General features: G+C 34.5%; 1 protein-coding gene across 1 annotated transcript; it reads left to right on the top strand.

The window, feature by feature from the left end:
- Positions 1-8,204: 8,204 nt before the first annotated feature.
- Positions 8,205-14,264, top strand: LOC140979570 (serine/threonine-protein kinase Nek5-like). The gene is made up of 15 exons (XM_073445024.1): positions 8,205-8,450; positions 8,548-8,656; positions 8,800-8,866; positions 9,184-9,249; positions 9,368-9,414; positions 9,496-9,541; positions 9,695-9,775; positions 9,869-9,911; positions 10,012-10,061; positions 10,318-10,399; positions 11,049-11,098; positions 11,359-11,432; positions 11,737-11,788; positions 11,874-12,410; positions 12,538-14,264. The coding sequence occupies exons 2-15, from the start codon at positions 8,559-8,561 to the stop codon at positions 13,987-13,989; spliced, it is 2,745 nt and encodes a 914-aa protein (XP_073301125.1). The 5' UTR covers positions 8,205-8,450; positions 8,548-8,558; the 3' UTR covers positions 13,990-14,264.
- Positions 14,265-15,156: the final 892 nt, after the last annotated feature.

The raw sequence follows: 15,156 nt of genomic DNA, 5'->3' as shown, positions 1-15,156 counted from the left end.
GTCTCTTGAAAAACTTATTATAAAATCATCATCAGCTAAAATCCAAACTGAATCACTCATGTTTCTTGAACGTATTCAGAGTGATATTTGTGGGCCAATTCATCCACCAGGTGAACTTTTTAGATATTTTATGGTATTGATCGATGCCTCTAGCAGATGGTCGCATGTATGTTTATTATCAACTCGAAATGTAGCATTTGCAAGATTACTTGCTCAAATAATAAATTGTGGAATCAATTTCATGATCATACAATCAAGAAAATTAGACTTGATAATGCTGATGAATTTACTTCCCAGACTTTCAATGATTATTGTATGTCAATGGGAATCACTGTTGAGCATCACGTTGCTCATGTACATACACAAAATAGATTAGCTGAATCATTGATTAAACATTTACAACTGATTACTAGACCAATGATTATGAAAACAAAACTCCTTGTTTTTATATGGGGACATGCAATTTTACATGCTGCTGCATTAATTCGCATCACACCAAATGCATATCATAAATACTACCCATTGCAACTTGCGTTTGGTAAAAAACCAGACATTTCTCATCTGAGAATTTTTGAATGTATGGTATATGTGCCTATTGCACCGCCTCAACGAAAAAAATGAGACCTCAAAGAAAGATCTGAATTTATATTGGTTATGATAGCGCATCAATCATTCGATATCTTGAGCCTCAGACAGGCGACGTGTTAACAACACATTTTGCTGATTGTCATTTTAATTAGGAAATATTCACAATGTTAGGAGAGAAAAGAAACATATCAAAAAGAAAATTACATGGTATACATCATCATTGTTACATCTGGATCCAAGAACTAAACAATGTGAAAAAATGTACAATAAATTGTGCACTTGCAAAGAATAGCAAATCAAATACCAAATGCGTTTGCAGACACAAAAGGGGTAACTAAATCATATATACATGTTGTAAATGCCCCTGCTTGAATTGAAATTCCAAAGAAACAAATAGAAGACACCTATGATGTCATAAAACGATTGAAGTGTGGAAGGCCAATCGTTTCCAAGGATACAAATCCTCGAAAAAGAAAAAACATAGAGAAACATGATGATCATAAAATAGATAATGATATTCCAGCAGAAATACATAATGATGAAAATGTTCTGCTAGAACCACAAACTGATGAGAATCGTGAAATCTCTATCAATTATATTAATATTGAAAAAATGAAACCGAAAAAGTATAAAAGAAATTGATGAGATATTTTCTTACAATGTGGTATTTGACATCATAAATGACAATGAAGATCATGAACCAAAATTTTTTGGTGAATGTAAAAATCTACATGACTGAATAAAATAGAAAGATTCCATCCAAATTGAACTTGATTCGCTAGATAAACGTTACGTTCTTGGACCTATAGTCCTTACACTTGAAGGTATAAAACATGTTAGGTACAAATGAGTTTTTATTCAAAAACGATGAAATAGTAAGATATAAAGCTCGACTTGTTGCACAAAGTTTATCTCAAAGGCCTATAATCGATTATGAAGAAACGTATTCTCCTGTTATTGATGCAATTATGTTTCGGTATTTGATTTGTTTGGCTGTATCTAAAAATTTAGAAATGCGTCTTATGGATGTTGTCACAGCTTACGTATATGGATAACTTGATAGTTATTCTGTGAAATTGATAGTTGTATATGGGTTAAAGCAATCCGATCGAATGTGGTATAATCGGCTAAGTGAACACTTAGTGAAAAAGAGATATGTTAACAATTCAATATGCCATTGCGTTTTCATTAAGAAAACAACATACGGATGTGTAATTATTGTTGTATATGTTGATGATTTAAACATCATTGGAACGATCAAAGAAATTCAAGAAGTTGTGTTGTACTTGAAGGAAGAATTTGAAATGAAGGACTTTGGAAAAAAAAAATATTTTCTGGGTTTGCAAATTGAACAAAAAGAATGTGGAATATTTGTTCACCAGTCAAATTATACAGAAAATGTCCTTAAACGTTTTAATATAGATAAATCAAATCATTTAAGTACTCCAATGGTTGTTAGATCATTAAACATAGAAAAGGATCCATTCCGTCTATATGAAGATGATGAAATTATTCTTTGTCCAGAAGAACTATATCTAAATGCTATTGGTGCCCTTATGTATCTTGAAAATTGTACAAGATATCTTGAAAATTGTACAAGACCTGATATATCTTTTACTGTAAATTTATTGGCAAGATTTAACTCATATCCAACAAAGAGACACTGGAACGGAATTAAACGTTACGTTCTGGGTATTTATCTGATCCACACAAGGCACGTTCCCAAACCGGATATGTATTTTGTAACATCTCGAAAATTTGAAGATATACGTAAACCACATGTATGAAAGTTATCAAATTTCTTTTGTATTTTATTAAATTGTTTTAATGGATTAAATGCATGTTTATTGCATCAATATGTGTTTTAATTCATCGGTTATTAAAGTTTCATGTATTATGGTTTTAAGTTGCATTTCGCGCTCGAACGAGTAACAGAGACCGGGAATAATCAGGAAAAATATTTTATTGAATAATTAATTTTAATCAATTAATATGAAGTGTTTTAAGCGAGAATTTCGAAAATTGGGCCTTGATGGGTATTTTTACTCGCCGGTCATATTTTTAACTGGTACGAAAATTTTAGCGACTCAGGGAAATTTTTGAGGGCTCGGGCAATATTTTCAAAAACGTACCAAAACAAAATATTTTTCGGGAGTGTTTTTGGGCTTGATGGTTTTATTTTAATTATTAATGGGCTCAAAATCCTTTTTATCTATTTAATTTTTAATTAAGGCCCATTAGTGCTTAATTATATCATTTAAAAACCATCATTAGCAACCCTAAACCTATTTTAAAACCATTTGGCCACCCACCTCATCCTCCAACAGCCATTCTCACGTGAAAAACAACAGCTCCTCTCCTCCTTTCAGCATCAAGTCACGGCCCCTCACATTTTTCAAGAAAAGCTTCCTCCCCGCCTCTCCGGTTTACGTCTCGCGCATAGTTCTTCGAGCTTTTGATCATATAAATGCTAAGGCATGCTTGTATCTCTTATTTCTCTTCATTCACGCCAATATTATGCTGAATTATATGTAAATGCATGAGAAATTATTTATATATCTTGAGGTTTTGTTTTATGCAAGGATTTGACATGAAAATGCATCCTTTTTGCTTCATTCTCACGTTTTCTAGCAATGTGCGAGGGGCTGCAGATTTTTATGTTTCTAAGGTCTGTACACGTCGATTAAGGGGAGAAATTAAGGCCGGAGTCGAAGCTTTGTTGGTTTTAGGAAAGTGCCGATCGAGTTCTTTGGGTTATGGCTTGGCGGTGTGTGTGGATTGGACGATGGGGCTGATCCGACGGTGCAAGGGTCGAGCTAAGCCCTGGACCATACCCTGGCGGGTCTGAGACACAGCCTAGGAGGGCTCCAACACTGCTGGATTTAGCCAAGTAGCCGATGGATCAAGATGAGAGAAGGTTGGCTCGATTGGTGCGATCTTGGTGGCTAGCGAGCGTGTGAGTCGTGCAGTGTGCATGGATCAGGGAACTTGGGTTAAGTCGGTCCAAGAGAGCCCTAAGGTGGGCTAGGAAGGGTTGGTCCAAGGCTGGTCCGAGCCGATAGGGACTAGGGTCGAGAATTTGTAAGTTTAGGGTACTAGGGTTTGGAGACGCTTTGTGCAGAAAATTCCAGCAACCTTTGGGGCTTGTTTCGTGGGTTATAAATGGTCTGTAAAGGGTGGGTTAGAGGTTGGTCATGTAGGTTTAAGTCTTATTTTAACTTGGGAAAAGTTTGGTAAAGTTTCGGGTTGATTCGGGTTAAAACCGGGACCCTGATCCAAGTTTTAAAACGAATTGTATAAGTTTAAAATCGGGTTCGATTTTACGTCTAAGAAATTTTTATAAATATGTTTTGGGATTTTTTAAGAAGTTTGGTAATCTTCGGGTCGAAATTTTGAGGTCAAGGGGTAAAATGGTCATTTTGGGTTTTCCAGGAGCAAAATGGTCATTTTGCACCCGAGTCGAGATCTTAGTCCTGTCAGCGCCCTGATCACAATTTAACATGTTTTTAAATGTTTATGTATTACGTATATGAATTTATATGAAATTATGAAAAACACGTTGTATGCTTGGTTTTAAAGAAAATTACGTATATGCATAATTTTGATAAGTGATGAAAATGACGATGTTTTTGAAGGATGGGAGTTGGTTATGACTAAAGATATATGTATACGATGAGCTGAGGTCAAGGCTCAGTGGACAGGGTAATGCTGTCGCTGATGTCCCCACCGCCGGGTACCATGGTTATATGTAGATGTATCCATCGAATAGAGCTGATACGATTAGATCTGATACGAAAGTCACAACTAATGAACTGAATTCAGTTAAAGTAAATATATAAGTATATGATGATATGATGAGATGTTTTGACACATTATGCTTTTACGACATGTTTACTTTTACGCTTTTAAGATCATGAAATATATGTTGATTACAATACTTTTCACTGTTGCATGTTATGTATATGTACTCGTTATAAATTTACAAGAATGTTGAGTCTTCAGACTCACTAGGCGTGAATGATGCTGGTGAGCATGTTGATGTGGAGACTGAAGTCTTTGAAGGCTGAGTTGGGCGGTGCACTGGATAACCCGAGGACCTTGCGTTTTTTTCCATAATATGTTTATGAGACATGTGTTTAAGCATTTTGGTTAAATGGTTTTGAATCTTGGTTTACATTGTGGATTTCATTTTAAGATTTAATTAACTGCAGTTATTTTTATTCAGAGGCTGGATGACCTTTTGAAAGTATGTTCAACTTATTTAAATGTTTTTGTGTGTGAGTATTTTCTGTCTTAGCTTTTTTTTTTTAAAAAAAATGTTTCAGTAGAATTTTCAAAATGAGCAGACGTTTTATATTTACTCGTGGAGGTACTGCAATTTCTTGGCGTTCACATAAACAAACACTCGAAACAACTTCATCAAATCACGCCGAAATTATTGCACTACATGAAGTAAGTCGTGAATATGTGTGGCAAAAATCAATGACCCAACATATCCAAATCTCATGCGGATTATCATTCGACAAGAAGCATGTGACACAATTTGAAGATAATGTTGAATGTGTTGCTCAAATGAAAGAAGGATACATAACAAACGACAGAACTAAACATATTCCCTCTAAATTCTTCGCATTCACCCAAGAGTTTGAGAAGAATAAATATATTGATATTCGTTACATTCAATCAAGTGAAAATTCATCAGATATCTTCATAAAGAAACTTCATATGAAAATATTCAGAAATCATATGCATAATATTGGGATGCGCAATTTACCAATTTGTGAAGAATTGTTCGTGTTAACATGAAGGGGAGGTTTTTATCCCATTGAGTTTTTCCTAATAATGTTTTTAACGAGACAGTATAAAAACACGTAATGAAGACAATCATTGTATTATGATCATCATCACAAGGGGAAATGTTGAAAATAAGAGTTGAAATTATTGAATGTTGAAAATAAGAGTTGTAATTATTGAAAATTAGTGTGTGATACTGTATGTAATTATATATTTATTTTAGGATTATTTCCAAAGAAATTCTATAAATAGGTCTCTCAATTTGTGAAGAAAACACAATTGAATGGAGAAAATTTCATAAAGTGTGTAGTTTTATATATTTTGTGAGTTTGAGATTTTTACTTTTTACCGTAAATTTTTACTTTTAACAATTTTTTAATTTTGATATTTTATATAATTAAGATTTAGACATATATTTTATGATATTTCGTAATTTTAGTTTTTTTTCATAATATTGACTTGATATTATGATGTCGACATTGATGCCATATCAATGACACGTAAGAAAAAACTAAAATTCCAAAAATATATATATAATATAATCTAACATTGATGTCATATAAATTGAAATTTGACAACATAAAAAAATAAAATCACATAAACAAACACATAATGAAAAAAAATTCCCACTAATCATAATTATTCTTGAAGAATTCAGTTTCCTAGATTCATCACAGTGCTATACGATTATCAGCTAACGGCCAAGATTAAATTTGTGGATTCCTAACCAACGGCTATGATAGTGATCCTATATTTTAGCTGCTTTCTTTCGTAGACCGCTAGCCGTGGGATTTGTCGGCAAGTTGGCAGTCCAGTCCAGATTTGTTAACTTTTTAATATTTTTAGGTTTTTTAATACATTGATTACGATTTTTTTTAAAAAAAAAAATGATGCGAAATAGTTTTATTTAAACAAATACATTTTTTCTTATATTAAACTAAACGCGTAGGTCTCTTGTGAGACGGTGCCACGAATCTTTATATGTGAAACGGGTCAACCCTACCGATATTTAGCTTAAAAAGTAATACTCTTAGCATAAAAAGTAATAATTTTTCATAGATGACCCAAATAAGATATCCGTATCACAAAATACGACCCGTGAGACCGTCTCACACAAGTTTTTGTCTAAACTATATAGAATTATGAAGAGTTATAATTTTGTTCAACCAACTAAGAACAATTTACCCTGATAAATATATATAGAAAATAAATGGAAAAAACAAAATTTACAAACAATTTTTTTTGTTTAATTAATTCGAAAAATTAGTACACATTTTCCAAGATTTAGTTAATAAGAGTATATAAGTAAAAAAAAACAAGAAAAATAATAAAATTGAATCAATAAGCATTTTAATGTGATTCGTTTGATATCGGTATTAGAATAAGTCAAAGACCGATAAAACTACAAATAATAAATAAATTAAGAATTGTCATGAAACTTATACCAAATCTATTTAAATAAATAATGATTTTTTCGTTAAAAAAATATGTTAGTATCAATCCGTTCCAATCTGATTTCCATCTAACTTTATTCCATAGCCAACTAATCTGATATCAAGTAAGATTGGTTCGGTTTCATTACTCGTTCAGTTTAATCCAACCCGAAACCAGTCTGATCCAATAAGTAATATGTCTATCTATATATGCTATTAAAAATTGTTCGTAAGTTTATTATTGTATAAATATTACCGTATATGTCAAAAAATACATTTTCAAAAATTTAGGTTTTGAGATTTTACGATTGCATGTTTGGATATAATTAGCGACGAATTATTAATCGTTGTTAATGGTGAACGACGACCGATATAGCAACGGCAGTCAAAACCGTCGCAATTTTTTTTTTTTTGGTAATATAATAATATCACGTTCTGATCGTTAGTCTCAGTAAAGATAATTATTATTCTAGGCAGATAATAATAATATACATAAGTATAATTTCGACATTATCTCAGGATGTTTAACTCATATATGAAAAAATTGACATATGTCTTTCATAAGACGGTCTCACGGATCTTTATTCGTGAGACGGATCAATCTTATCCATATTTACAATAAAAATTAATATATTTGACATAAAAATAATGATTTTTCGTGTATGACCCGACCCATATATAATATCTGTTTCACAAAATTGACCCGTAAAATCGTCTCACATAAGTTTTTGTGATGAAAAAATAGTTAGTAAACCGACATTATTCAAATAGTAGCTTGAAACAGAAGCAAATCATGTGATTGTTTCTGAAAAAAAAATTTTGAAGTTTCCAAAGACAAGGACCAGAGACAGTCGGTGGGTGCAGCCACCCTCTCAATTTTTTTTTATGAAGGATAGTACACTATAAATAATTATATTGTTTTCATTTCTCAATCTAACAATTGTTCTTGTTTTCGAAAAATTTTAATATATTTTTCTCGTCATCTAACTTTGTTTTTCTGTATCCGGCCTCGAGAGGACCATTATCAATCTTTAAAGCTTGTAAAAAAAAAAATTTGTAGAAACTTTTTCCAAACATTCTCTTTGTTCAGGTTAAGTTTCAATTTCAGTGCAATGACAGGTCATAAAAGATACGGCAACAAGTGGTAAGGGTTCTTGCAGTGAATAACAACTGCTGTCACCGTTGTCACATGACCAAGGGATTCAAGAAATGTAGTTGGAAAGGTGTAATTTTTGAACCTACCATTCATAAATCTCATTATTATCAATTGCTAAATCAATTTTAAATCCTCGACTTAGTGAAATTAAGGTGATAAAAAGACTGGCGGGGTCTCCTCCATTCGATGACAGAAAGGAATTAAATACCATTAAAGAAAGAATAAAATACGAAAAATAACACAAAGAGCAGTCTTGCTCCCTTGCTTTCATTGATTGTGACCCATTAAAAAAATAAATAATCTTTATTGCATTTCACTGTTTTCTTCATTTTCTTCAAGGATTTAGTGCTTGCGTTTGTTCACATTGATGTTCTTTGTGATGCTTCTGTTAGTGGGTCTTTTCTCGGGAATTAAGATGCGAATGGGGTCGATGGAGAAGGAGAAGATCTGATACTGCGGTTTCATTGTGTTCAATATATGTATGTATATGTGAACTTGGACGAATCGAGATTGCCCTCTGTGTGTGTGTGTACGTTATGAGTTGAAATATAGTGAAATTGTCATTTGGGATTTAAGATTTGTGGGTGATGGAGTCAAGAATGGACCAGTATGAGCTAATGGAACAGATTGGCCGTGGAGCTTTTGGTGCAGCAATTTTGGTCAATCACAAATTGGAAAAGAAAAGGTATGAGTTTGCGGTTTGCAAAGAAGTTATTTTGATTCTTTTTTTTACAAGATTTTACTGTAATTTTTTCCTGTTTGTTGAAAAAAGTTTTGTGATGTTTTTAGTTGCTTAATTTCTGTGTACTGGGAAACGACATAACACAGGTATGTGCTTAAGAAGATTCGATTGGCTCGACAAACGGAACGTTGCAGGAGATCAGCTCATCAAGAGGTACGTTGATAGTTGATGTCATTTATATTTTATATCAACTTGGTTAGAATGTTTGCTGATTGCTTCTTTTGATTCTGTTGTTTGGTACTTTTTTACCTTTTTGGCATCCTTAGCATTGATCTTTGAAATGTTGATGCTTCCTTGAGGTAATTCTGTTCGGTAATTGTTTGGAAATATCAATGTAATCACCGGATTTCTCACTTAGTTGGTCTTGAAAATGGGATTGATTCATCCTCTTTCATATGCTCGTGTGTATGAATATGATGCTTCAGTTATGCTGAAATGCAAGAGGGATCTTTTGGTTTGTGAATATGCAGATGGCCTTAATTGCTCGGTTACAACATCCATACATTGTTGAGTTCAAGGAAGCTTGGGTAGAGAAGGTAAGGGACATCGAGGCTTCTAATTTCTTGTTTAATTTTCCCACATATTGATCCAGTAAATATGAATTTAATACGTCATTTTTTCTACTTTACTCTAAATTTCCTAATGCTAATGCAGGGTTGCTATGTTTGCATAATTACTGGGTACTGTGAGGGAGGTGACATGTAAGTTTTACTCAGAATCATTAATCTGAAAAGTACTAAACAAAGTTTCATTGTCCATTTCTAAATGTTTACCTACAATAGCGCCGAGTTGATGAAAAGAGCCAATGGACAATACTTCCCTGAGGAGGTTTGAGTTCTTGAAGTTCTTTGGTTTTTATTTGCAATATTTTATGGTATACATTTATTTTGTTTTGATTATGTAGAACATTCTTTTTTTTCTGCTCGGTTTTTGTCTTCTCATTAAGTAGTTCAATAATGTTAAATTTTGTACAATGTACAGAAACTATTGAAGTGGTTCACTCAACTACTATTGGCAGTGGAATATCTGCATTCCAATTTTGTTCTACACCGGGACCTTAAAGTGGGGATCTGAATACCGGGGTTATTGTTTGTTTAAGTTCATGTAGTTTCTGAACTAATTCTGCTGACTGATCCTATTCCACTTTCTTGGCAGTGCTCTAACATCTTTCTTATGAAAGATCAAGATGTTCGACTCGGTGCGTGTCACTTTTGGTTTTTTTTATATTTGTATATCTTCATTCAGTGTTTGCTTCTGTATGAATTAATTGTTTTCTTACAATCCTTTCATTTGAGCAGGTGATTTTGGACTTGCTAAAACTTTGAAGGCAGATGATTTGGCTTCTTCGGTAAGTGCTTGGTTTTGTTTGGTTACATAAGGTGTTTTAGAAAAGGGCTTTGTAAATTATAAAAACACTTGAAATAGCTGATCGGGTAAACAAAAGTTGTAGCTTTTAGTGCATCTACTTCAATTTCTTGAAAAACATGAAGTGGTTTTCTACTATCATACCAAATGATAATATTGTTTCCCCACGTAAATAGTTGTGTTACAATAGGGTTTAAATTTTTTGACATTCTTATCGCTGTCTTGTTTTTTGTACGCAGGTTGTTGGAACTCCCAATTACATGTGCCCTGAACTTCTTGCAGATATTCCCTATGGTTTTAAATCTGATATATGGTCCCTTGGTACTCACACTTTTCATTTTTATGTTCTTTGACTAAGGATGGTGATCGTACTTGCTTTGTCTTGATAAACCTGAGATATGGCCATTGCTAAACACTTCGAAGTAGGAAAGTTCCTACATGTACTGTTACGAGAACACTGATCAAACAAGGAATCACAAAAAACAAAGAGAGTAATAAAACTCAGCCATGGAACAAGTCCTTTACAGTTTACAGGAAGAAAGAGTGAGAGACCAACAATCCTCTTGCCCCTAGCACAAGCTAAGCCTAACAACAAAATGATCCAGAATGCCCTCTTCCTAACAAATCCTTCTCTATTTATTCCCTCCCCCTTCCTAGATTATTCCAATAATTTGAGATATAGGGGCCTTGGGCCCTTCGACATATTTTGGTCTAGGCCCAATATATTTCGGTATGTAAGATGTGCACAAAGGTCATAGTTACTATTATAACAACAACACAAAAGTCTTTATCCCACTAATAATATATCTCAACATATTTTTACGTGTACAGTGCTGTGATGTTGTATTCTAGACTAATAATTCACAAGAATTTCAGCTTTTTGCCATTGTGTAGTGTATGTAAGGGTTAATGGCTGAATCACATATTGTTCAACTTACTCATTTATTCTGATGCTCGTTCTGTCATTCAGGCTGCTGTATTTATGAAATGGCTGCTCATCGTCCTGCATTCAAGGCCTTCGTAAGTTTTCCCATATTTGTTTATTTATGATTCTTTGCCACAAAGACCTAACTGAAGAAACACTTATGAGAAAATCATTGCTGTTGAAAACAAGTTACATATTTCACCTCTCTCTCATTCATTTTAAAACTTATGTTTTTGTTTGCTCTCTAGACACTTGGTGACACTTTTACTTGCATTTTGTTTTCCAGAAGTTCACATTAGTGACTAATTATTTAAGTATATTTTAATGCTCTTAACAAGTCCAATACATCTTTCAGGACATGGCAGGCTTAATAAGCAAGATTAACCGATCTTCAATCGGCCCTTTGCCTTCCTGTTACTCTCCAACTTTGTAAGTGTACTGAATCTTTCTATAGTGTGTTTGCTTTTGTTTACCTAATTACTCGGGTATTTTCTTTCATTGTGGCACGCCTTTTGTTTGGGCTTTCTTTTCTGTTTTTTTGAACTGGTCACATTGATTTACCCTTGAACGTCTAAAAATTTGATATCATTTGTACTATGACTCTATGAGAGCTATTTATTACTGAATAATTCGTCGTAAGAAACTACTGCCTATGACAAAATCTGAGTTTGTTTCATAATCATGCATATTTTGATGTATATGGAAATGATTAAAGAAATTATTGATACAACAGGAAAACACTTATCAAGAGCATGCTGAGAAAAAATCCCGAGCATCGGTTGAGTGTAAGAACTTCTAGAAACCAGTTCGAGTTTCATACACATTAGCATTATCCTTAATCCGCTTAACTCAAATTTCATCACATGTCAGGCATCTGAACTTCTGAAGCATCCATATCTACAGCCCTATGTTGCTCTGTACCGTCCATCCTGTAATCCCGAGAAACCTTTTGCCACACCTTGTGACAGTAGAAAGAACTTGGCTGAAAGTCAAATTAGCAACAGTTCTTGTAGTGATAGAGACAGCTTGATCTCGTGTGAAAGGAGTGTGCAGGGCATAATGGTCAATTGCGACCATAAAGCTACTGATACGGATTCGGCTTCTATTGATGATGATCGTGGCTTGAGTGATTGTATACAACAGGTGGAATTTTCATTTAAACCACCACGAATGATTAAAAACATTATGATGGCTCTAAAAGAAGGGAAAAACCGAGAAAATTGTTCTCCAATGAGAAGCAACTCTGTGAAAGTTAACCAAAGAACTCACATTGATGCGTCTCCTAGAATCAGTAGACTAGTCCCTGGCAACTCTGGTCTAAAGGCTAATGCACCTCCTGGGGCAGCAACAAGGGTGAATTCCGATTCTGCTAAACGAGCACAGGGAACTAATTCTTTGAAGCATCAGGTGGTAATCATGTCATTGTACTCCAAATGTGTGAGGCTTTTGCGGTTTTCTATTAAAACTCAGATGTGGTCTCTATAATATTTTCAAACCATTTATTTTTCTCAATTTTAGTCGTTGAATTTTGCAGTTACCTGTTACAGAATGTCCTCCGAAGACCAAAGCTCGACGTGAAGGGCTCCCACCTTCTGGACCAGTAAAATCTGCAGCAGAAGATGTAGTCTCTGTAAAGAATAGACTTAAAACCCCTCCTGGTCCGCATAGACAACCATCATTTCCTGCACGGATAAGGCAACTGGGATGTGACCCTCCTATTGTTGTTAATTATAATGAAAATATCGGCCTCAATGATGCTCCAGGACCTGAAGCTTCGAAAATTTTGCATACTCCAAGAGAAATTATGCAGCAACTTCAGAAAGAGAGCTGCAATTTTGCTTCATCTTCTGTGTCAATTCAAAGTCTTGAGATTTGTGATGTTTTGAAGACTCCTTTTCCAAGCTTGTCAAAACTGGCAACTCCGAGTCGTGGGCAAGCTATGGAGATTGAAGTTGTCGATTCTTTGTTGCCAGTAGAAAGGATTGAAAATTTCCAAACCACTCATCAGCAAGAAACTGAGATTGATAGCAATGAGTCTAGACCGAGCTGGTCGACTTCTTCCTCATCACACTCAGAGAGACTAGAAAATTCTTCCAAGAACGGCGATGGGAATAACTACAAATCTATAGTATGCTCCACAGGAACATTTGAAAAACACTCTGATCGTGAGAATACGAATTCCAATGTAACTATGGAAATCTCGTTGTCTAGCTCCAAAAATTTACTTGCAGGCAGAGAAGATGCTTCAACTATCAGTCCTAGCTGTATGGCTGATCGTTTGGCCTTGTCAAATGTCATTTCATCACCGAGTGGTGATGATAAGTTCATGGTGAAGGAACTAAATTCATCAAACCAGAAGAATTTGCTGCCAGGAAACGGAATTCTAGTGCAAAATGCAGTAAATGAAAAACAAACCGGTACTCATCTCCCCCCAGCTTTTGATGAAGTGATACATGTGATACGTCACAGTAGTTTCCGAGTTGGAACTGATCATACATTACATGAAAATGTCCAGAGCAACATGGATATAGGTAAGCTGATAAATGTGGTAAAAGATGAGTATGATACGAAAGATCCATCTTCTTCATCACCTTCAAAACCATCTATTTTTTCGGAGAAAGTGGCGTATCCTGAATATCATCAGATTCCTAATCCAAGTCTCTCTGAAGATCCAATCACCAAGGAAATAGACATGACTAACATGAATCAAGATTCTTTCGAACCATCAAAACTCAACTCTTTTCTGACACTGGAGGAACCACGAGCCAAGGAAACGTTAGATGTCAATTCTTTCAGGCAAAGAGCAGAAGCACTTGAAGGACTTCTAGAATTGTCTGCCGACTTGCTTCAGGAGAATCGACTTGAAGAACTTGCTGTTGTTTTGAAGCCTTTTGGAAGGGAAAAGGTCTCTCCGCGAGATACTGCTATCTGGCTGGCTAAAAGTCTTAAAGGGATGATGCTCGATGAGACAGGACGAAATTCTTGAATTCTGGTATTTGTCCTCCCTCTTTTCTCGTTCGACATCAAAGTTGGCGACTTGTATTATGTATGTACGATTTTCTTGATTCAATATTTTTGTAATTCTCAATGCAGTACCTGTATATAGCATGAAAATTCATTTCTTCTATGCCAAAATGTAAGAATACCATTAGAACTTGGTGAGATCAATGTCATGTTGAGATTCTTCGGAGTCTCAAGTTTAATTGTACTTTTGTACGTCTTGTTTGGCGCAAGTTTATCTAAGATTCATTAATTTGTCAATGCTTCTAAAAGTTTTGCTATTATTGCTATTAGTCTGCTTCATTTGTTCTTCCTTATGTAGAGTTATTTATTATCATCTTGTTCCAATCCAACTTACAATTAAGGGGTGGGCATCAGGCCGGGTTTCTCGGGTTCAGGTTTTTTTGGGTAGTGTACCCAAAAATCGGTTAGAATTTTTACTACCCAAACCCGACCTGAATAAATTCCCTACAAACTTTTGGGTACCCGAAAAAATTCGGATTGTTTCGAGTAACTGAAATTTTAGGCACAAAAAAAAAAATCCTCCATTACATGAAAACAACAAAAAACGTATGATTAAAAGCTGGGTAATATATATAATGTGGTCAATAATAGTCGGGTGCCATGTTATTTTCAAAAAAATATTGAATACATTATATTTAATTAATAATAAGTGTGGTACTAAATTAAAAAAACAAAAATAAAAAAATTGTTAGACACCTGTTACCGGATTGGGTATCCGAAAAAACGCGACACCAACATGAAATTAATAATTAGTTTTCTGATTTAACTTAATACATAATTTTATAAATCGAGTTCGGTCGGATAACCAATACCTAGGAAATACGCTCACCTGTTGATATCCAATTGATGGACCCACTACCCCTAGCCCATCCTTAGCCCAAATGAAAGGCAGGCCCATGACATGCTCATGTAGTCTCCTATAAATACCAGGTTTGAGCGTTCAATTCATATTTTCACTATATTACTTTTCTGCAGCACCCTTAGTTGTTCTCCCTTATATCCTCAGTCTCTAACTTGAGCGTCAGAGGAGCTACGTCGGAACACCTTCCCGGCCCTCTTCTAACGGTCTAGATCATGTTATTCCATGAAGAAAATAACTTTCAAGTCATTGTTTCGGCATACTTTGATT

This window comes from Primulina huaijiensis, chromosome 6, assembly GCF_012295235.1.
Source record: "Primulina huaijiensis isolate GDHJ02 chromosome 6, ASM1229523v2, whole genome shotgun sequence".
NCBI classification, from domain to species: Eukaryota; Viridiplantae; Streptophyta; class Magnoliopsida; order Lamiales; family Gesneriaceae; genus Primulina; species Primulina huaijiensis.
The sequence above is the reverse complement of the archived record's forward strand: the minus strand, read 5'-3'. Positions and strand labels throughout refer to the sequence as shown.